General features: G+C 38.8%; 2 protein-coding genes and 1 non-coding gene across 7 annotated transcripts in view; 1 reads left to right on the forward strand and 2 right to left on the reverse strand.

Annotated features, from left to right (window-relative positions):
• Window positions 1-5,249, forward strand: part of DIS3L (DIS3 like exosome 3'-5' exoribonuclease) — a 32,330-nt gene extending 27,081 nt beyond the window's left edge. For all 3 annotated transcript variants that reach the window (XM_019968149.2, XM_019968150.2, XM_019968152.2), the window contains 6 exons: window positions 215-748; window positions 1,503-1,657; window positions 1,765-1,943; window positions 3,528-3,673; window positions 4,401-4,575; window positions 4,663-5,249. In XM_019968149.2, the coding sequence (XP_019823708.2) occupies window positions 215-748; window positions 1,503-1,657; window positions 1,765-1,943; window positions 3,528-3,673; window positions 4,401-4,575; window positions 4,663-4,968 (1,495 nt within the window). In that variant the 3' untranslated portion in view covers window positions 4,969-5,249. The remainder of the gene's footprint in view (window positions 1-214; window positions 749-1,502; window positions 1,658-1,764; window positions 1,944-3,527; window positions 3,674-4,400; window positions 4,576-4,662) is intronic.
• A 1,156-nt stretch (window positions 5,250-6,405) lies between these two features.
• On the reverse strand, window positions 6,406-23,343 carry TIPIN (TIMELESS interacting protein). Of its 3 annotated transcripts, XM_070796935.1 has the most exons (9): window positions 23,258-23,298; window positions 14,427-14,551; window positions 13,936-14,076; window positions 13,742-13,820; window positions 13,457-13,532; window positions 11,195-11,317; window positions 10,903-10,966; window positions 8,545-8,751; window positions 6,406-7,233 (listed from the first exon to the last, which is right to left on the reverse strand). In XM_070796935.1, the coding sequence occupies exons 3-9, from the start codon at window positions 14,066-14,068 to the stop codon at window positions 7,043-7,045; spliced, it is 873 nt and encodes a 290-aa protein (XP_070653036.1). In that variant the 5' UTR covers window positions 14,069-14,076; window positions 14,427-14,551; window positions 23,258-23,298; the 3' UTR covers window positions 6,406-7,042. The 3 variants fall into 3 exon arrangements, with proteins under 3 accessions (XP_070653036.1, XP_070653035.1, XP_070653037.1); XM_070796934.1 differs by lacking the exon at window positions 14,427-14,551 and having other exon boundaries at window positions 23,258-23,343; XM_070796936.1 differs by lacking the exons at window positions 11,195-11,317; window positions 14,427-14,551 and having other exon boundaries at window positions 23,258-23,343.
• On the reverse strand, window positions 10,355-10,488 carry LOC139185511 (small Cajal body-specific RNA 14). The gene has a single exon (XR_011569091.1). It is a non-coding gene; the product is annotated as a small Cajal body-specific RNA 14 (non-coding RNA).
• Window positions 23,344-23,695: the final 352 nt, after the last annotated feature.

Genomic DNA, 23,695 nt, shown 5'->3' on the forward strand with positions numbered 1-23,695 from the left:
ATGTGAACTCATTTCAGATTTGCTCAGAGATCCACAGAACCTTGTCTAACCTCATTTTAATTTTAAATATCTTTCACTTTAGCAGCAGTGTTGGATTGAAACATCAGACCGGAAACCCATAGCAATGTCATTTCTTTCGTTACATTTAGGCTCTAGTTCTGTTCATTTCAAAAAATGGTAGAATTAACAATGATGAATGTGACTGGTTTTGCAGGTATGCTGTAAGCGTGATGTGGGAATTAGATAAGACCTCCTATGAAATTAAGAAAGTATGGTATGGCAGAACCATTATTCGATCGGCATACAAACTGTTTTATGAAGCAGCCCAAGACTTGCTGGATGGAAACTTCAGTGTTGTGAAGGATATTCCGGAATTCAAGGACCTGGATGAGAAGAGCCGACAAGCCAAGCTGGAGGAGTTAGTGTGGGCGATCAGAAAGCTAACTGACATAGCCCGCCACATCCGAGCCAAGCGAGACAGCTGCGGTGCCCTGGAGCTGGAAGGAGTGGAGGTTCGCATCCAGCTCGATGAGAAAAAGAACATTCACGACCTCATCCCCAAGCAGCCCCTGGAAGTCCACGAGACCGTGGCTGAATGCATGATCCTGGCCAACCACTGGGTAGCCAAGAAGATCTGGGAGAGCTTCCCTCATCAAGCCTTGCTGCGCCGACACCCTCCTCCACATCAGGAGTTTTTCTCCGAACTCCGAGAGTGTGCTAAAGCAAAGGGCTTCTTCATAGATACACGGTAATTTCTCTTTTGAAGGGGCAGGAAAATGGAAGGGGTTACTGTACACTTATGTATTTTACAGTGGTTATAAAATGTGACAGCCAGATCTTTGACCAAAAAGAGAAAACTTAGCTTTTCTTCGTTTACTATAATGTAGGTAAAGAGGCTTCCTTTTTTCTTTTTGGCTGCCCCACATGGTTTGGGGGATTTTAGTTCCCCAACCAGGAATTGAAGCATGATGTAGTTTTAACCACTGGACCACCCAGGGGAGTCCTTGGCTCAATAATTCTTGATTTAAAAAAAGAAAAATTTCATTTATTGACCTATACAGGATGTTTAAGGTTAAGGGTGTTAGGAATTTAACTCGAAAGGTACCTGGCCACCCACTGTGTACTGAGCGTTAACTTCACCTCATAGGTTCAGCACATTATTCTTCACTACTTAAGAAAGGTAGTGGAGGGAATTCCCTGGTGAGCCAGTGGTTAGGACTTAGCGCTTTGACTGTGGTGGCCCGGGTTCCATTTCTGGTTGGGGAACTAAGATCCTGTAAGCCGTGCAGTGTGGCAAAAACAGAAAACAATGTTATTTGAATTCTGAAATTTTCTGTGTTTAAATCTCAAAAGCAAGTTAGATTTCTGTAGTTGAAAAAAAGTTGCTTCTCTGAAATGTGTCCCAAATAAATTTAACTATGGGCGAGTAAAGCATTCCCCTCGAGTGTTGACTTGTAAATTATTGCTGGGGACCAAATAAGAATTTTTCCATTTTTTGTCAGGTCCAATAAAGCACTGGCTGATTCTCTGGATAATGCAAATGACCCCAACGATCCCATCGTCAACAAGTTACTTCGATCAATGGCTACACAGGCCATGTCTAACGCTCTGTATTTTTCCACCGGATCATGTGCCGAGGAGGAGTTCCATCACTATGGTGAATGATTACAATTTTCTTCTCTTGTGGCCGAAGCCTTGAGCCAACTGTTTAAAAAAGTTTTTTGTTGTTGTTGTTTATTTTGATTTTTTGGTTTATTTTTTAAGGTCTTGCATTAGATAAATATACTCACTTTACCTCTCCGATAAGAAGATACTCAGATATTATAGTACATCGATTACTAATGGCAGCCATTTCAAAAGATAAGAAAATGGAAATTCAGGAAAATTTATTCAGCAACAAAGATCTTGAGGAGTTATGCAGACATATCAACAACAGAAACCGAGTAAGAGGGATTTTTAATTCTCTTACCCATCATCTCTTTTGCTAACAGAATATCAACTCTATTGTGTAGTGGAATGAAGTACCATATATTCCAGCAAGTTAAACTCTAGAATTATTCCAATCAATGAGAAAGATGAAAAATCATAAAGTTTGTTGAGTAGCTCTCAATACATTTACAAATGTTCTGAAATACTTAATGTGGATTTATGAGATTCAACAAGTCAGATTCTTTCCCTGCAAAATGTAGAAATGTGAAAGAATGTCTATCATCTCACTACCCAAAGATAATAACAATTCTAGACAATGCTTTTTATTTATAAAAATATCGTCATACCTGCTGTTTGAAGTAGGCCTTTTTTCACTTAACATGTTATTGATAGCACACCATATCAATATAGTTACATCATTATTTCAGAAACTACTTTGTATTTTATTTCATATTGTTGCTATTGACCATGTTATACAACTTAGATAGAACTAGACCATTTGGTTAAACATCAGATTGTAAACTGCCTAAATGTTTAATATTATCTGTATCCAGTTAGAACACTAGTTTGATACTAAACAATCTTGTAGCCACTACTCATGTTGGTTTAAATTAAAAATTCAGCTCCTCAGTTGCACTAGCCACATTTCACATGCTTAATAGACACGTGTGGCTAGTGGCTACCTATGGGACAACACAGTTACAGAACGTTGCCATCATTTCACAAAGTTTGGTTAGGCAGCAGTGTTCCTGGCAATCTAGTTTACAACCATCCTTGTGTATACATTTTTACAGACTTCTCACATTTTGCCTGGATAAATTCCTGGCAATAATGAATTACTGAATCAAAAGGGGTACACAAAACTTTCAGCTTTTGTTTTTAATTGGAAGATAATTGCTTTATAATTTACAGTGAAATAAATCAGATAAATAAATCTGCCATACATTAACACAAATCAGGCATAATTAAAACTTTCATACCTATTACTAAATTGCCCTCCAGAATATAGTTCTAATTTGCACTTCCATCAGCAGGATTTTGGTAGGACAGACTTGAAAAATACAGGTAAGACATAGACCTGGGTACTTTTCATCTTCTTCAGTGAACTATAAACAGCTTTTAAATAACAAACAAGTAGTACTCCTGCCTGGAAAATCCCATGGACGGAGGAGCCTGGTAGGCTGCAATCCATGGAATCGCTGAGGGTCGGACAAGACTGAGCGACTTCACTTTCACTTTTCACTTTCATGCATCGGAGAAGGAAATGGCAACCCACTCCAGTGTTCTTGCCTGGAGAATCCCAGGGACGGGGGAGCCTGGTGGGCTGCCGTCTATGGGGTCACACAGAGTCGGACACGACTGAAGTGACTTAGCAGCAGTTCTCTTTAAAGAGTTAATTTTCTAAGACATTTTTGAGGGATTGATAAAGGGTCCTACAAAATTGATTTAATTAATAATAGAGAATATTTGTATTAATGGTTTTCTAGAACCTAGCCTTTTTAAAAGACATTTGTTTCTTTGGGAATATGAATCACATGTTTCTTCTGGGGTGTCAAGAGGCCCATCATCATGTTTGGGGGTTGTGCTTCTTCTTACAGGCAGCACAGCATTCTCAGAAGCAGTCTACTGAGCTCTTCCAATGCATGTATTTTAAAGACAAAGACCCAGAAACTGAGGAGCGTTGCATATCTGATGGGGTCATTTATTCAATTAGGACAAATGGTGTGCTTGTGTTTATACCAAGGTATGTTATTTCTAACACAAAAGTTGTTACTAAGTCATAGTTAACCTCAATATGGACACAGTATAGAAATGGTGGGTTTGATCCCTGGGTTGGGAAGATCCCCTGGCGAAGGGAAAGGCTACCCACTCCAGTATTCTGGCCTGGAGAGTTCCATGGACTGTATAGTCAGTACATTAGATATCATTCTTTAAAGCACTTACTTTAGCAACTGTTTTGAAGTTACCATATGTACATAATGTAATATATAATTCATTATATAAGTATAAAAAAAAGAGATCCCTGGTAGCTCAGATGGTAAAGAATCTGCCTGCAATGCAGGAGACCTGGCTGGGTTCAATTTCTGAGTCGGGAAGATCCCCTGGAGAAGGGAATGGGCAACCCACTCCAGTATTCTTGCCTGGAAAATTCCATGAACAGAGGAGCCTGGCGGACTAGTCCATCCGGGGTCACAAAAAGTTGGACACAACTGAGCGACTAACGCATTCACTCACTTCTGTATAAGTCATCGGATAGTTTTACTTTTTTCTTTAGCAAAACATTTTGTTTTCATCTGCTCAATGAAGTAGATATTTGGAGGTTAATCAGATGTAAAGTTCTTTTTCTTGTTTTGGGAAGTTTTTTGTTGTTGTTTTTAAGCTGTAAGAAAAACTAGCATTCCCGATAAGTATACAAGATCTGCATACTAAGAATATACTATCTCTGAATTTTTATTCTAACAATACTTCAGGTTTGGGATTAAAGGTGCTGCTTATTTAAGAAATAAAGATGGTTTAGTGGTCTCATGTGGCCCAGATGGCCATTCTGAATGGAAACCAGGATCCCTTCAACGCTTTCAAAACAAGATCACCTCCACCACGACAGGAGGGGAATCTGTTACATTCCATTTGTTTGACCATGTAACAGTAAGTCTGTATTTACATTAAGCATTGCTTTCAGTGCAACCAGCAAAGAATGTGACTTAGTAATATGCATTTTCTCCTCTATGATAGGTGAGAATATCTGTACAGACCTCACGTTGCCATTCTGATACAATACGGCTTGAAATAATAAGCAATAAACCACACATGACACCAGATACAGAACTTTTGCAGCAGAGTTCCCTCTTGCTAAAGAGTGATTTAGTGAAAGAAGTAACTAGATCCGTGGAGGAGGCTCAGCTTGCTCAAGAAGTCGCAGTAAACATCACTGAAGATTATCAAAAATACTGCCAAACGAAGGGAAGAAGCCTGTACACACTTCTAGAGGAAATAAGAGATCTAGCTCTCCTGGACGTTTCCAACAGTTACGGCATATGAACTCTTCTGACTTCATTAAAAGAGAACTTTGTCTTCCGTGAGTGTTTTACCTTCAACATCAAGATAAAAGTTTCTGTGCCATTGAGTGCCACCAATCCCTGATTGGGGGAGGAGATTGGGTAGATATTTCACATATTTGTGAAATGTTTTATCACTAAGTTGCATTTATGTGCAATTAGGTCAGTATGGAAAGTGGTTTTTCAGATACTGGATCACTGAATCCTGGCTCTGCAAAACAGGTTGCCAGTCTTGTTAATAAACCTAGAACTGACTTTTGGCCAGCTTGTCTCAAATCAGTTCTTTTTTGCATTAATTTTCCAGTAATTTCTACACTGGGCCATTTGGGTCACAGGTCCCTCTGACATCTGCCAGATTAATTTTTCAGTCTCCTTCAGATAGTAAGACTCAGTCCTGTACATGTGTCCACTTTAAAACTCTTGACTTGATATTTGACTCAGTCTCCCCTGCTGTCCCCAGCACCAGTTGGGGTTGGGGCCTAGGGAGTGGGATGGGATGCACAGGGTAAGGTCTGTTCTCTCACACCTCCCTTCCATCCTCTCATTGAGCTGAGTACTCCTCAGATAAGCTGCCCAGGCCTTGCTCTTGCTGGAGACTTATTACTTAGCACCATCACTTTGCCAGTCTACACCCTCTCCCAAAAAGCAACTTTCCCATGTCCTAGTTCGTAAAGATTAGCTTTGCCTTGCCCTCTCCCCCGTAGGAATCTCCTAAGAACCAGACAAACATTTAAACTTGATTCTCAACATAGTACTGTCTATAATTACCCCTCCACCAAGTTGATAAACTGAGGCTGGAAAGACTCCAATTAGGTCTTCCCACCACGTGCTTCTAACACTTCAGCCTCATATCCACCATTCCCAAATCTCTTCTTTCCTAGATTTTCATTTCTATATTATTGTACATGTTCTTCCCAATCCTTAGCATCTCCACCAATGCAAGCTCTCCTGTGAATCCTCCCGAGGTGTCCATGATACTTTGCAAATTTCTCTCCAACTAACTAGCCAGTAAGGTACCAACCTTCCCTGATGGTTCAGTGATAAAGAATCTGCCTGCCAATACAGAAGATATGGGTTTGATCCCTGGTCTGAGAAGATCTCTGGAGAAGGAAATGGTAAGCCACTCCAGTATTGCCTGGAGAACCCCATGGACAGAAGAGCCTGGTGTGCCACAGTCCATGGGGTCACAAAGAGTGGGATACAACTTAGTGATTGAACAACAAAAGGTACCAAGGAGCATATGAATTTCCCTAGGACCTATGCAGGCCAGGCAATACATCAGCTTTTCACTGACCCTTGGAAGTATTAAAGTGACTTCTCAAAAGACATGTAAACACATATATAACAACTGTAAACATTTTACCCTAAGTATATAGTGTAGCATTAAAGAGCAGTAAGAAACTTTTATAAAGCCTGTAGGGATAGTTCATGAGATTTTTATTTAAAAAAAAAAAACATTAGTATTTATTATACGTATTTACATCTTAAAATACCACCCAATTTAATAAAAACAGGGCATTCAATGGAACACAAGCAGCAAAAGCTACTTATTAACTACCAATCGTTTTTACAATGTCATACTTAAATACAAATAAACACTAAGGAGAAAAATATACAATGAAAGTTAATAAGAAACAATTATAAATAAGGCCTCCCCAGTGGCTCAGCACTGAAGAATCCGCCTGCAATACAGGAGACACTGGAGACTCAGGCTTGATCCCTGGGTCGAGATCCCCCGGAGGAGGAAATGGCAAACCCACTCCAGTGATTCCTGCCTGGAAAATCCTATGGACAGAAGAGCCTGGCGGGCTACAATCCATGAGGGTCACAGTCAGACACAACTGAGCAATTGAGCACATAACATAATTAAAATAATGCCAGATTTTAAACAGGAATCAAAAAGTTTCACTATATAAAGATTTTCACTCAAAGCAAATAAAATGCACTGCACCGTCATCTCAAATTTGGAAGACAGCAAGTTAATAGATGTTCTCACTTGAGGCCTATCCAACTTGAGGAACATTTCTAGATGAAGCCTTAAGTTACTACTGTACATTTTAAAAGGATTGGTCCAGTTGTGTTTCCTCGACTTTTAACTGCTCCTCTTCGTTTATAGTACTGGCAGCACCAGCATTATGTGGACTGTCTAGAAGGTCTTTGTTAAATCCATTTGATTCTTCCTCCTTTTGCTCCTCACCTGTACTGCCCGCCTCAGAGGTCTGTGTGCTGGGTGTGTTCACTGACAAGTCTGCAAGAGAAACCGTTATTACTGATTACAAGCACCGGATCCGATCTTACATAGTACAAACTTCTTCACAAGTCTAGATCAATAAAAATGAAATCTATGATCACTTTAATGTTAATTATGATCCCTTTCTTCCAAATAAAACCATGTCAATACATGTATTATTATAAAAGCCATTAAAAATGCAAGTTGAACTCAAACTTCTGAATCATAGCCAAATGCAACTGTTCCCATTCAAAAATCACAATTACTAGATAGGTTTTTTAAAGTCAGATGTTCTTATGAGATATATAAGTGATCTATAGTAAAAAAAAATAAGATACTCATTTCTACTCAGAAAATTTTAAAGTCATATATTATAAATAGAAGATGGGCCTTAAAATACTTATCGCCAAGTAAACTTTGATAATGACAGCAAGGAAGAACTGCCACCAACAACAGTTCTATCTTCATGTAATTTTTCACAAAGTAGTATAAACCATCCATTTGTTAGGTTAAAAATTAAATTCATTCTAACTGGAAAAAAACTGACAATACCACAGAATAATTTTCACTTGAGAATTTCATTATTTGGCATGAAACTTGTTTTATAACATGGTATCTTCACTATAATAAGAAAATAATTCTTATTTTCCCACTTCAAAAGGAAAAACTGGATTGGAAACTGACAAAGATAAATGTGATTATGTGTGCTTCATTCAAAAGCAATTTGCAATTACTTTTTAAATACAGCTTTCCAAATTTGATTATCCAGTTCCCAAACCCACAGTCTGTTTTAAATCAGCAAAGTTTAAGGCAGTTTTAAAAGAGATAAGGGAATCAACAAGAAAGCAAATATGACAGCTCACAACAGAAGTGACACAATGCAATTAAAAAGCATTTGGGACCTATTCATGTCACAGCAAATGGCTCTAAAGTAGTCAATGGGTGCAGAGTATTTTATATGTTTAGGAAATAACAAAGCAATTAATGTTTTAATTATGATCATTAAGATAAAATTATATGTCACATGCTTTAAGGAGTCAGGGAAGAATCTGTTTTTGAAAGACCCAGAATCAATTTTAAATGATTATTAGAATAATTTTTTAACAGATGCTCAGCTACCCAGAAAACGATCTTGAACTTGTATTCTTTGTGGGTTCCAACTAGGTCTCTCGCTCACTCTCTCTCTTGAATATACATAAATTTAATATACTGTACCATACTTTTCTATTCTTCGAGGTATTTTATTTGTAGGAATAGTAAAGAAGTTAAAATTTCTAACGTGCCCTTGATATATTAATGGTAGCACATAAAATGCAGCATAAAATTTACCATTTCCTAGGGACTGACTGTTACTCAGTAGCTTTGCCTGTCTTCTTTCCAAGGCCAGTTGTTTATTTCTCTCAATTCTTTGTTGTTCTTCTTCTGTTAGGCTTCTACTTGACTCAGAAGCAAACTCTACACTTCCGTATGAGTTTGTCAGAAAGTGATCTAATTCGGTAGCAGTTACATCATGGCCATTATTTTCCTCTACTTCATCTGCAGTAGACAAGAAAAAGTGTGTCTGTAGTGTTAAACTAGTTAGAAAAAGAGTTTCTGCAGCTATTGACTGAAAACCAGTTTAAAGCAACAAGGTACCAGACGTGAAGAAACAATTTGTGAGGTATGAGAACAGATGCTTGACATGCTTGACTCAAACAAGTAGAAGGAATATTTAAAGAGTTATTTTTAAGTCAAACGGGATACTAGTTTAAAAATATGCATTAACAGAGAGCAAAAGTTCGTAGTTGCTAAAAAAGAACTTAAAGAATCCAACTCATATCCTTGTTTTACATTAAAAACATTTTACTAGCTTGCTACGTTGTTTGTATGATACACAGTAACTATTGTATATAGGCTATTTTTATATACGGTAAAACCCAGACACAAAGTGAAAAAGGCAAAAGAAATTTAGAGATCTGTGGACATATTTCCAAGCTAATTTTTTTTTTTAATCCAGTGCTCTCTACATTATTAGTCTTAATAAATTCTTAAAACCCTGTACACCAGTTATCTCAAAGTAGGATGTTCCTAAAATGATTCACAGGGGTATGAAAAGTAAATACTAAATTTTCCCTTTATACTTCATTTAAGAATTAAGGAAAATTTATATTTCCTCTTCTAACTTACATTTAGAAGAACTGGCAGTGACAACCTATCACTTATCCTAAGCTACCTTCAAGGCAGGGTCGAGTTGAGTCCTCATTTTTTTAAATTCAGCATATTATGACATATAGCTGATATTCTGATGACCCAGTTAAGCAAACTGACATACTATCTTTTTTAACCAAAACAACCCTAACAAAATGCACAAGTGGTAACTTTAAAAGATTTTTGCAAAATAACAGAACATCTTGAGGTAGAAGATAACAGAAGTATAAGCAAGAACTAAGAAGATGGCAAAGCTGACACTTCAACCTCTCTTTGTATCATTCACATTATGCAGTTTAAAAAAAAAAAAAGATAATTCATCAGATCTGACAAGTGGGGGAAAAAAATTCATATCACCAAGACAACCATTTGAAATATGAATTTACATTTACTCTCCTTTCCTATGGGGGTGTGTGTGTGTATGTGTGTGTGTGTGTGTATATATATATATATATATACACACACATATACATAGTACAGTGTTGTTGTTATTTAGTCACTGTGTCCAACTCTTTTGTGACCCCATGGACCACAGCTCACCAGGTTCCTCTGCCCATGGGATTTCCCAGGCAAGAATAGTGGTGTGGGTTGCCATTTCCTTCTCCAGGGGATCTTCCCAACCCATGTCTCCTGCATTGGCAGGCAGATTCTTTACCACTGAGCCACCAAGGAAGCCCATTAGCACATAGTACGAAGCTCAAAAAGTTCAGTGAATAAGCTAACTGACCCAGTAGGATATGCTGTGGGATTCAGTCTAATAACTAATTCCTTTCACATATCAAATCCCATGCCAACACTTCATACCATACCTTACCAAATAATTAAACCTTGGATTATTTAAATCACAATCTTTTACACCTTTAAAAGCAACTTATAAATAACTTTCGGGGATTCTATATGGAGCCTGTATTTTCTACTGCATCTACTAAAAATTTTAAAAACAAAAAGCAAACATGTATGGAGCCATCGCACAGAAAATCTGATAACTATACAGACCCTGTCGGCAGGAACCATGTTTTGATGTATGTGACTGCCTATGGTTGCATTGTACGACCAACAAATGCAATCAATACCAGGAACAGTCACACAGGTCTAATTAACGTCATAGATACAAGATCTGTACTCTTATGTGAAATGTGAAGTATTTCAACATCAAATTATTCTAATTTCCCAGAACCACTTTTTTATAATGGGCATGTATATGAACACTGCATCTTTTCATGTATTTTTATTAAGAAGCACTACAAAAGACCAATGGGTCATGACCAACAGTTCACAAAAACTCATGCTCTTTGTGAACATGTAAAGATATTTTTACATCTCTTAATAGCATACCACGGTGTATTCTAGATGTACCAAGGCATCTTAATTCATTCCTATTTACTATACTGTAATTATATATTCAAAATAAACTAAGAACTCAGTCCTGTAACACTGCCAACCCCTAGATCCATTTGTAAAAGCAAACTTATTATCAAGTAGATAAACCTATATTCTTACCATTATTGCTAACAAAATCTTCATGTAAAATAGGGAGATCAAGTCGAATTCGTTTTAAACAGGTCTGAAAATAAAAGACATTTTTATATTTTCACTTAGATTTGGAAGAAAGTAGTCACTGATTTTATTCTTAAGTTTCAAAAAAAGTTGTGCCCAAGTAACCACTATTAACTCTCCCCTTCTCTACTAAGACTGCAAAATGAAGACCCCAAAGAGCTACTTAGCCTCAACTAAATATATCCTTATACAATTTAGCATTGTGAATGATATTCATAATAATCTCAACACCTACCTGAACTTCCTTTTTATTTCCCAGACATTCAACTCTATCAATAAAATCTTCAAATTGCAGTTTAGGGAATAGCCTATGTGCCCAGTGCTCCATGTGTCTGATTAGTGTCTTCAAGTCCTCAGCCTGGCACATAAAAATAAAAATGCTAAATAGAAGATTCATTCTCACAAGTGACCTTGTCAGCAGATTTCAGAATTGAACAGTAGTATCAAAGTCACTGGTGTCCTTCTATAACTATAAGGTTAATAAACTTTTAGAAGAAACTTTAAGAAGAAAAGTATGTATTAAGGGCTTAGAGGATTGCAGTGCAATCCTCTACCTGCAGTAGGCTTTAAAAATCAGAGGAAAAAAGAAACCTAGTATGAAAACTTAATAAAAGTTAAAAGATAATCACATGTGTCTTTTCAGGACTATAAAGTAATACTTGAAAGTAAATTTAATAAAATATGACAAGCTTATCTTTTAGAAATAACTATACACACTGACAGGCCCCTAAAAATCATATACGGAGAAGAAAGCACTGAGAATCAGCTCTGAGAAAATATACTCAGAAATTCCAAGGGCAAAGTACTGAAGACCAGCAAGAAAAGTGCAAACATTTTCAGACCACAGTACCCCTCTACATTTGAAATTTCAATTTAACACTAAAAAAAATTTTAATGAAAAACAAAATTTAATAAACCACAGTAATAAATGAAAAAAGTTCCAAATTCCTGATTTTACTAAAAAAAATTTTTTTTCTTACAGAATTTTAAAAGAGTGGTTAAAAGCTCTGGATCAGACTGCATAGATTCAAATCTAAATTCTACCACTTAATAGCTGTGTGACTTTGAACAAATCACTTTACCTGTGTAATTTTTCTTCATGAATAAAATGAGATTATACATACCCCATAGGGTTGTTAGGAGGATTAAGTAATACAAGTAAAGTGCCTGACACAAAGCAAGCCCACAAATGTCCACTATTATTGTGATGGAGGTATTTGATCTTGGTGGTATTTGAACCATAAGAAGCTCATGGTTAAAACAATAAACTCTACCAATAACTCAATATGTAATACTGAGAACATAATGTCTTATCGTTCTCATTCTGATGAAGATAAAAGTTCTTTTAAAGGCTCAACCACCTATGACCATCTTCCAGTTGTTGACCAGCCACCTCACAATGTCATGTTAGACCCAAGGGACAGAGAAGAGACATACCTAAATAGTGTAAAGTCCCAAATCACACCTGGAAAAAAGGCATCAGTGATGCAACTCTGTGAGAAAATAGTAAGACTTTTCAAAGGCAAAGTATAGAAGACTAGACAAACTCAGAGCCCACCCGCACTCAGTGAAGGAATACAAAAATATTTATTCTTCATATAAGTTTATTTATCTTAACAAAGAACTTATGAAAATGATGAAGATGTCCCAAATTCAAAGCACCAGTTTATCATTACTACCTGAAAATTTCGATAAGAGCAATGAATTAACTGAGCTGGGCATGGTTTTAAAATATCTTGACTTAGGTTTAGTTTTGTGGCAAAATAGAACACAGGCTTATATTCTTCCTTATTATCCACTGAAACCAAGAAAATGTAATACAGGTTTTTCAGCTTCCTAGGTTTAAAATTTGGGGATTAATTTTTACTTTTGTACCTCCCAATCACCTCCAAGTATTATATGTTGTTCATCCCCTTGCTATTATTAATATCCTATCTAGGCTATTTCACTTAGTTCCCCTGGGAGTGAAATAGCCTCTGAATTACTGTCTGCTTCAGTTCCCTTCCCTCTTTCCAACTCTCCTGAACACCACACCAAAATCATGCTCATGTTGTATTAATGTTCCTCTAGCTGGTCCATGAAACAAAAGTCAAGGGTCTGCTCTTAACCACTGGCAGTGGAAGCTTAAAACTAAAACTCAGTTTCCTTTACTATATAATGGGACCAACACCTACCCCAGAGGTTGATAATTTAAGAACATATTTGAAAATCCTTCATAAATTATTACAAAGCTCTACTAAGATATCATCTGCAAAAAAATTATATCTACATTCTACATGATGCAAAGGAAATTTTTAAATGTTCACTTATGCAGAGATTGATAGTTCCTAAATGTCTTCAATGTCCTTTCCACATATCACAGTTTCTAAAGAGAGATGATGCTGAATGACAGCATCTGTGAAACATTCTAAGATTCCTGAGAGCACGCGAATGGGCACACAGTCTTACCAATACTTTAAGAAACAAAGGTCTAAAATACAAATCAGACACTTCTTACCTCATGACCTTTACCTTTGAATTTTGCCTTCTCAAACACGTGCCTTAATGCTGGCAGCCCTCTCTCTGAAATTAATCTGTGAATAGAAGTATTTTTAAATTTTAAGTTTTCTAAAGCCATCAAGGCCAAAACAAGACCATAAGAAAAAAATGTTATCTGTTAAACTGAAAAAAATGCCTTTAGAAATATCTGATCCCAAAATCATCCCAACCAAAAGCTTGTAACATAAGAGGGAAAAGATGATGGAAAGAAAAGTAGAAATGTTTAAGGAAATAGTAAATGTACCTCTCAGCATTCAGCTTGGGTATATTCCTTTTAACTGTTCTCTTCGGAGGTACAGGAACAGGCGCTCCTCTCCCTGACTCTGGTGAAATATACCAAGATTTAATATTACTTATTTAAGCCTCATTTTTAAATGTGTCATTTTGAAAGCTGACAGAGGGATAGCTGGACATGGACACCACTCTGGTGTCATGGACCTTCTTCAGGTTCAGCGCCTTCACCATCTTCTCTCCCTGGAGAGGCTGGAGGTGGGAACGGAGGAAAAGTTTCATCTTCTATATGCTCATAATCTGGTAGGTCAGTCAAGCCATTCTCCTGTGGTTCTAGCATCTTTTCCTCTAGGGAAAAAAAAAAGTAAAATGTTTATTCATCCAAGCGGTTTTTCTATGACACAGTTAAGTTCCACTTGCAGCAAAATGCATGTTTTTCAGTCAGTTAAACCATATTTCAAACTCACACATTGTGAAACAAAGTGGAGAATATAACAATTACAGAAAAAAGAACCTAAGTTAGAAACTCAAAGAACTGAGTTCTAATGGACAGCCTACCACTAAATAACAGTATGGGTTTGAGCAAAACATTTTACCTTAACTGTTGAGTTTCCCCATTATAAAATGATTTCAACTTTTCAGAGGGTTTCAAACTGTGGTCCAAATGGGGTGAAACAGGCAGGGTACAAGAATCTCACCTCCACTCCAACCAGAGGTTTTAAAAATTATTACTGGGAATGCCCGGGTGGTCCAGTGGTTAGGGCTCTGTGCTCTGCCCGAGGCCTGGGTTCAATCCCTGCCCTGGGAACTAAGATCCCATAAGCTGTGCAGTGGGGCCAGAAAAGGAAAAAATAAAAATACTGTTTACATATTGGCTTTCTAGTAAAGTTTCCTTTGAAATGGAAATAATGTCTTGATTGGTAACTTGAAAGAATGCTTTTCATACCATCTCACTTGACCTCTCAGAAACATCTGACACTTTTGATCAGTTCCTTTTGCTGGAAAAGTAGTTTTGTTGACTTCTGAAACACAGTACTTATCTGGTTTTCCTCCCTTCCTCCATTCCTCCCTTCCTAAACTTCTGCAGATTCATGTTCCTCTAACCTGGTTAATAAGTTTACAAGATTTCATCCTTGGCCCACTTCACTCAGTTATGCACATGACTCTAATTTATAGATGACTCGCTAATTTTTTATTTCTACACAAGCATCAAATCTGAGCTCTAAATCCCTACTTCTCATTCTACAGCTCTAAAATTTTTCAAAGGCATCTATAACTTACCATGTATAAAACCAATCTTCAAAAATTTCCCCATTCAGTAAATGACACCAATCCAGCTATACAACTCAGAAACCTGCAAGTCCCCTTAATACTTCATTCCCCTATCCTACTTACCCTGTCCATTTACTTCCAAATTATTCCTTGAGTCTGCCATTTCTATTTCCACAACTACTTCCTAACATATATTGGATTATTCCATTACTCCTATCCATTTTGCTCTTTCACTCCATTCTTCGTATTACAGCTTAACTAACCTTTGGAATGTGACAGAATGTGGTCCACTGGAGAAGGGAATGGCAAACCACTTCCATATTCTTGCCTTGAGAATCCCACGAACAGTATGAAAAGGCAAAATGATAGGATACTGAAAGAGGAACTCCCCAGATCAGTAGGTGCCCAATATGCTACTGGAGATCAGTGGAGAAATAACTCCAGAAAGAATGAAGGGAGGGAGCCAAAACAAAAACAATAGCCAGTTGTGCATGTGACTGGTGATAGAAGCAAGGTCCGATGCTGTAAAGAGCAATATTGCATAGGAACCTGGAATGTTAGGTCCATGAATCAAGGCAAATTGAAGTGGTCAAACAGGAGATGGCAAGAGTGAACATCAACATTCTAGGAATCAGCAAACTAAAATGGACTGGAATGGGTGAATTTAACTCAGATGACCATTATATCTACTACTGTGGGCGGGAATCCCTTAGAAGAAATGGAGTAGCCATCACGGTCAACAAGAGTCCGAAATGCAGTACTTGGATGCAATCTCAAAAACGACAGAATGATCTGTTCGTTTCCAAGGCAAACCATTCAATATCACGGTAATCCAAGCCTATGCCCCAAATCAGTAATGCTGAAGAAGCTGAAGTTGAACGGTTCTATGAAGATGCACAAGACCTTTTAGACTAACACCCAAAAAGATGTCCTTTTCATTATAGGGGACTGGAATGCAAAAGTAGGAAGTCAAGAAACACCTGGAGTAACAGGCAAATTGGCCTTGGAGTACGGAATGAAACAGGGCAAAGGCTAATAGAGTTTTGCCAAGAGAACGTACTGGTCATACCAAACACCCTCTTCCACCAACACAAGAGAAGACTCTACACATGGACATCACCAGATGGTCAACACTGAAATCAGACTGATTATATTCTTTGCAGCTAAAGATGGAGAAGCTCTATACAGTCAGCAAAAATAAGACCGGGAGCTGACTGTGGCTCAGATCATGAACTCCTTATTGCCAAGTTCAGACTTAAATTGAAGAAAGTAGGGAAAACCACTAGACCATTCAGGTATGACCTAAATCAAATCCCTTATGATTATACAGTGGAAGTGAGAAATAGATCTAAGGGAGTAGATCTGATAGACAGAGTGCCTGATGAACTATGGACGGAGGTTCATGACATTGTACAGGAGACAGGGATCCTGGAAAAGTCATCTCCATGGAAAAGAAATGCAAAAAAGCAAAATGGCTGTCTGAGGAGGCCTTACAAATAGCTGTGAAAAGAAGACAAGCGAAAAGCAAAGGAGAAAAGGAAAGATATAAGCATCTGAATGCAGAGTTCCAAAGAATAGCAAGGAGAGATAAGAAAGCCTTCCTCAGTGATCAAAGCAAAGAAATAGAGGAAAACAACATAATGGGAAAGACTAGAGATCTCTTCGAGAAAATTAGAGATACCAAGGGAACATTTCATGCAAAGATGGGTTCGATAAAGGATAGCAATGGTATGGACCTAACAGAAGCAGAAGATATTAAAAAGAGGTGGCAAGAATACACAGAAGAACTGTACAAAAAAGATCTTCATGACCAAGATAATCACGAAGGTGTGATCACTGACCTAGAGCCAGACATCCTGGAATGTGAAGTCAAGTGGGCCTTAGAAAGCATCACTACGAACAAAGCTAGTGGAGGTGATGGAATTCCAGTTGGGCTATTCCAAATCCTGAAAGATGATGCTGTGAAAGCGCTGCACTCAATATGCCAGCAAATTTGGAAAACCCAGCAGTGGCCACAGGACTGGAAAAGGTCAGTTCTCATTCCAATCCCAAAGAAAGGCAATGCCAAAGAATGCTCAAACTACCGCACAATTGTACTCATCTCACACGCTAGTAAGGTAATGCTCAAAATTCTCCAAGCCAGGCTTCAGCAATACATGAACCATGAACTTCCAGATGTTCAAGCTGGTTTTAGAAAAGGCAGAGGAAGCAGAGATCAAATTGCCAACATCCGCTGGATCATCGAAAGAGCAAGAGAGTTCCAGAAAAACATCTATTTCTGCTTTACTGATTATGCCAAATCAACCAAATCAACCTTTGACTGTGTGGATCACAATAAACTGGAAAATTCTGAAAGAGATGGGAATACCAGACCACCTGACCTGCCTCTTGAGAAATCTGTATGCAGGTCAGGAAGCAACAGTTAGAACTGGACATGGAACAACAGACTGGTTCCAAATAGGAAAAGAAGTACATCAAGGCTGTATATTGTCACCCTGCTTATTTAACTTCTATGCAGAGTACATCATGAGAAACACTATGCTGAAGGAAGCACAAGCTGGAATCAAGAATGCCAGGAGAAATATCAAGAACCTCAGATATGCAGATGACACCACCCTTATGGCAGAAAGTGAAGAGGAACTAAAAAGCCTCTTGATGAAAGTGAAAGAGGAGAGTGAAAAAGTTGGCTTAAAACTCAACATTCAGAAAACTAAGATCATAGCATCTGGTTCCATCACTTCATGGGAAATAGATGGGGAAACAGTGGAAACAGTGTCAGACTTTATTTTGGGGGGCTCCAAAATCACTACAGATGGTGACTGCAGCCATGAAATTAAAAGACACTCCTTGGAAGGAAAGTTACGACCAACCTAGGTAGCATATTAAAAAGCAGAGATATTACTTTGCCAACAAAGGTCCATCTAGTCAAGGCTTTGGTTTTTCCAGTGGTCATGTATGGATGTGATAGTTGGACTGTGAAGAAAGCTGAGCGCTGAAGAATTGATGCTTGAACTGTGGTGTTGGAGAAGACTCTTGAGAGTCCTTGGACTGCAAGGAGATCCAACCAGTCCATTCTAAAGGAGATCAGTCCTGGGTGTTCTTTGGAAGGACTGATGCTGAAGCTGAAACTCCAGTACTTTGGCCACCTCATGAGAAGAGCTGACTCACTGGAAAAGACTCTGATGCTGGGAAGGATTGGGGGCAGGAGGAGAAGGGGACGACAGAGGATGAGATGGTTGGATGGCATCACCGACTCGATGGACATGAGTTTGAGTGAACTCTGGGAGTTGGTGATGGACAGGGAGGCCTGGCATGCTGCGATTCATGGGGTCACAAAGAGTTGGACACGACTGAGCGACTGAACTGAACTGAACTGTACCTTGGAAATGTCAAGCTAATCACATCACTACCAGGCTTAAACACGTCAATAACTTTCTGCTGCTCTTAACATAATGATAAGACTCTAAGGCCCTGCAGGATTTAGCACCTTCCTACTTCTCTACAGACTTCACACCATTCTCTATGCTTTGTCTAACCCTCAGGCCACTAGACCTTTACAAAGCCTCTTCTCTGACTGCTCATCCCTTTCAGATCTCAACTGTCAAATCAGAAAAATCTCCCCCAATTTTCCTAAATTAAATCCTCTATAAGCATTCAAAATGTCAAGTAGTAGTTTCATAGCACTTACCCAGACCCCAATATGAGGTTCTATTTGTGTCATTATTTGATAAATGTTTGTCTCCCCTTGGAGACTGTAGCTCTAAAAGGGCAATGATAAGGTGGGTCTCTGTTCTCCTCTACTGTATCCCCAAAGCTGGTGTTGGAGAAATAGTTCCTGATCTTGGCCCTCCCAACTTGAACTAGCAGAAAACCTGGGCAGCTCTACAGCCCCAAAGGAGATCACACCTCCCAATGCCTACTTCAAATATGGCCAAGAGGGAAATGGACAGGAAACGGACTCTTGGAGGGCAAGGCTGGAACCCTGGAGGAGAGAACAAAGTGCTGGTCCCAGAGAGGAGAACTGAAGTGACCAAACTGATCTTTCTCATTTCACTGCCAGAACAAGTAGCCCAAGAATCCTCACTATCCAAATCCATGTTTCCAGAATTCAGATACCGAGAGTCACTTTTAGTGAGTTCAGGTCATGGGTGGTATAATGCTTTATCCCAATCTATCAGATTCCTGAGTTGTGGATAACAAACATGAGAGTTCATGAAAGAAAGATATCTCAAAAAGTTATCTGAATCTGTTCAGTTCCTGAATTTGGACAGGGAGAGTTCTGATGGCAATGATACTTGACAATTGTAATTTCCATCTAGCAGGATTAATAACTGCAATGGACCACTAAAAAAAACAAAAATAATAAAAAATAATTGTTGAATGGAGGAATGAAGAATTTCAAAATTTCCCCAAAACTATACAACTACTAGAGCCAGACGATTTCCGAAGTCTCGCCAATTCTAAGTTTCCAAGACAACAAGTACATAAAAACAAAACAAAGTTATCAATCACAGATCTTCAAAACTGGAAAGCAGTTAAAGGTCATACTGAAGTTTCTTTGGTTTTTAAGTAAAAATAGAAGATATATTTTTCATTTTCACCAAGAACATTATTGAAGAACGTATTCACTGTTGCTCCACTACCTTCTGCCATTTTTAAGGCAAGTTTGTAATTCCATCTTCTCAAAACTATTTATCTTTTTTAGAAAAGAACAGTTCTAGGTGCCTTTTATAGTCTTCCAGAGAATGGAGATGTTTTTTCCATTAAGAGAATTTTGTACAGACCAAAATAAACGGAAATCCCAAGGTGCAATGTCTGGTGGATGAATCAGAACTTCCCAGCCAAGCTGTAACAGTTTTTGCCTGATTATCAAAGAAATATATGATACCAGAAAAACAAAACAACCCAATCAAAAAGTGGGCAAAGACCTAAACAGACATTTCTCCAAAGAAGACATACAGATAGCTAATAAAAACATGAAAAAATGCTCAACATTGCTCATTATTAGAGAAATGAAAATCAAAACTACAATGAGGTATCACCTCACACCGGTCAGAATGGCCATCATCAAAAATCCACAAATGATAAACGCTGGAGAGGGTGTGGAGAAAAGGGAACCCTCTTGCTCTACTGGTGGGAAAGTAAACTGATACAGCCACTACGGAAAATATGATTCCTCAAAAAACTGGGAGTAGAACTGACATAGGACCCAGCAACCCCACTACTTGGCATATACTCTGAGGAAATCAAAACTGAAAAAGGCACACGTACCCCAATGTCCTCTGCAGCACTACTTCCAAGAATTGGGACACGGAAGCAACTTAGATGTCCATCGACTAATGAATGGATAAAAGAAACAGTGATACATATATACGATGGAATATTACTCAGCCATTAAAAGGGACACATCTGAGTCAGTTCTAATGAAGTGGACCAATCTAGAGCCTATTATACATAATGAAGTCAGAAACAGGAAAACAAATATAGTATATAATGCATATATATATAGAATCTAGAAAGATGGTAGTAATGTACCTATCTGCAGGGCAGCAGTGGAGATGCAGACATAGAGAAAAAACTTATGGACAAGGAGGGGAGCAAGAAGGAGAGGGTGGGATGAATTGAGAGAGAAACATGGAGGCATATATACTACCATATGTAAAATAGATAACCAATAGGACTTTGTTTCATGACTCAGAGAACTCAAACTGGGGCTCTGCAACATCCTAAAGGGGTGGGAGGTGAGAGCGAGGCTCAAGAGGGAGGGGACTTACGTATATCTATGGCTGATCATGTTGATGTATGGCAGAGGCCAACACAATATTGTGAACAATTACCCTTCAATTAAAAATAAGTGAATTTTAAACAAATAAATATTTTTAAAAGAAAGAAAAGAAACATATGGTCTTGCATTCTATTTGTTTTCTGTTAACTAATTCCAGATGCTTTCTGTTAAGTGCTTTCAGCTGGTCTAATATGGACACTGGCAGATTTCATTTTCTTGAGCTCCAGAATCACTGTGGATGGTGACTGCAGGCATGAAACTGAAAGACGCTTGCTCCCTGGTAGAAAAACTATGACAAACCTAGACAGAGTATTAAAAAGCAGAGACATCACTTTGCCAACAAAGGTCCATATAGTCAAAGCTATGGTTTTTCCAGCCGTCAGATACGGACCTGAGAGTTGGACCTTAAAGAAGGCTGAGCACTGAAGAATTGATGCTTTTGAACGGCGGTGCTGGAGAAGATTCTTGAGAGTCCCTTGGACTGCAAGGAGGTCAAACCAGTCAATCCTAAAGGAATGTACCCTGAATATTCATTGGATGGACTGATGCTGAAACTAATAATTTGGCCATCTGATGCAAAGAGCCAACTCATTGGAAAAGACCCTGATGCTGGGAAAGATTGAGGGCAAGAGGAGAAGGGGCAACAAAGGATGAGATGGTTGGATGGCGTCACTGACTTAATAGACTTAAGTCTGAGCAAACTCGGGGAGATACTGAAGGACAGGGAAGCCAGTTGTGCCGCAGTCCATCATGTCACAAAGAGTAGGATAACACTTAGTGAGTGAACAACAAATTGGGACCAGTATTTGTTGGAATCAATCCTTTGGTTTTCCAGAAAGAGCTTATAAGAGACGACTTCCTTCCAATCCCACCATATATACAACATCACCTTCTTGGGATGAAGACAGGCCTTTGGTGCGGTTCATGGTTCACTTCCCTTGCCCCAGGATCTCTTCCATTCCACATTATTGTAGTGTATCCATTTTTAATCACCCATAACAAATTGTTTTAAAAATGGAAGTTTTTTGTTACATTTAAGTTAGGAACTGCATGCAAAACTAAGGTCAAGAAGGTTTTTATCACTTATGTGGAACCCAAATATCAAAGCGATGAACAGAACCAAGCTGGTGCAAATGACTTTCCATGCCTGATTTGGATATCTTGAGTATGTCAGCTATCTCCCATGTAGTATAACGTTGATTGTTCTCAATGTCTCAATTTATTCACTGGTCTACCAGACCATGGAGCATCATCCAGCGAGAAATCTCCAGCATGAAACTGTGTAAACCACTTTTAACACTTTTGCTCAGCCACAGCACCTTCTCCATACACTGTACAAATCTTTTTTTGTTTCAGTTGCATTTTTACCTTTCTTAATAAAGCATAATATGCCAAAAATGCTTTTTTCTTCCATCTTCAATATTAAAATGGCTACACAAAAATTCACCAATTTTGATAAGTTTTTTTTTAAATGCATGCTGATATGACAGCTGTCACAATACAATCTAACAAATTTGTTTTCAATGAAGTTAAAGACAACTAAGTGCTATTAGAGCCATTATACAACAACAACAACAAAAAACTTTTTGGCGAACCTAAAATAATCTAGTTTTATATCATCAAAAAGTATACTTAGCCCCATTCTGCTTAAGCCTCCTGGAAAGAAATGTGGTTCACATCTTTGAAGCCAAAATGGAGCTATGAATGAGGTAACAAGGCCACAAACTATATTAAGTATAATTGGAGAAGGAAATGACAACCCACTCCGGTGTTCTTGACTGGAGAATCCCAGGGACGGGGGAGCCTGGTGGGCTGCCGTCTCTGGGGTCGCACAGAGCGACCTAGAGGACTTCCTCCTCTAGGCCTCAGAATCGCAGAGGAGTGAAGGCAACAAAGAAATTTAATATATAAATTCATTCCCACAGTCTTAGGTGTCCAACGTCCAACTTTTAAGTTATCAAAACAGAAGACCTTGCCAGAAATCCTACCAAACTGACCCCATGATCTTCTTTGCTACCCAGGCTTAAAACCACAAAACTTCCCATCCTATCCCTCTTCTCCAATCTCCCCTCTTCCGTGCTTCCTTGTCTATCCTCTCTTTCAACCGTATTCATTCAACATTCACAGGGCGACTCCTGAGTTTAGAAATCGCGATACAGAAGCCAGAGATGTAAAAGATGTATCTGACACACGTTCCCTTCCACTAAAAGGTTTGGTTTAGTGAGTGGCAGACCCGAACGTAAACGAAGTAAAAGCGGCAGCTCTGATCCCCACCGACCTCCTCTCTGCACAGGTCGTGGCCGGTCAGGCCTCCCTTCCCTGCAGTCCTAAATCAGCCCACGTCCGTCTAAGTCATGTCCGCCTGCTTCCTCTCTCCCTCCTTACGACTGCCCAGCATGCCCGCTCCCCCGCCTGACTACCTGGACCATCTCTCCCCTCCGTAATTTCACTCGCCCCTCAGCCCGCTCTCACCTCGCTCCGGACGCTGCCGCCAACAGCGCAGAGTTCCGCGCGGCAGAAAAACCACGTTTCTCTCGAACTCTCGCGAGAAGATTCCTTGGCGTTCGGCGCCAAATCTGCGGACACCCTGGGCGGTGCCTACCAGACCCACCTCCCCCAGGTCCCGCCCACCCATGTCTAGCCAACCTTTCCCAGGTCCAGCCCTTCGCACTACTGCCCTCCGCACCGCATCCGCCTTCCTGAATTCCTCCGAGAAGTTTACCCCCTTGCTCGTGTGATGTTCGTGTTGCTTATGCTCTATGCACTTTAGACTTTGGAAATAGATCTCAGGTTTTTTAGAAAACTGGATTGTGGATGGAATATTAAGGATAGAGGCAAACAGAATTTTCTAAGAAACTACCGATTCTTCAGATTTACTAACAGAAATCCTTCAACATGAATTCTCAGGTG

The sequence above is a fragment of the Bos indicus genome, chromosome 10 (genome assembly GCF_029378745.1).
Source record: "Bos indicus isolate NIAB-ARS_2022 breed Sahiwal x Tharparkar chromosome 10, NIAB-ARS_B.indTharparkar_mat_pri_1.0, whole genome shotgun sequence".
Lineage (NCBI taxonomy): Eukaryota > Metazoa > Chordata > Mammalia > Artiodactyla > Bovidae > Bos > Bos indicus.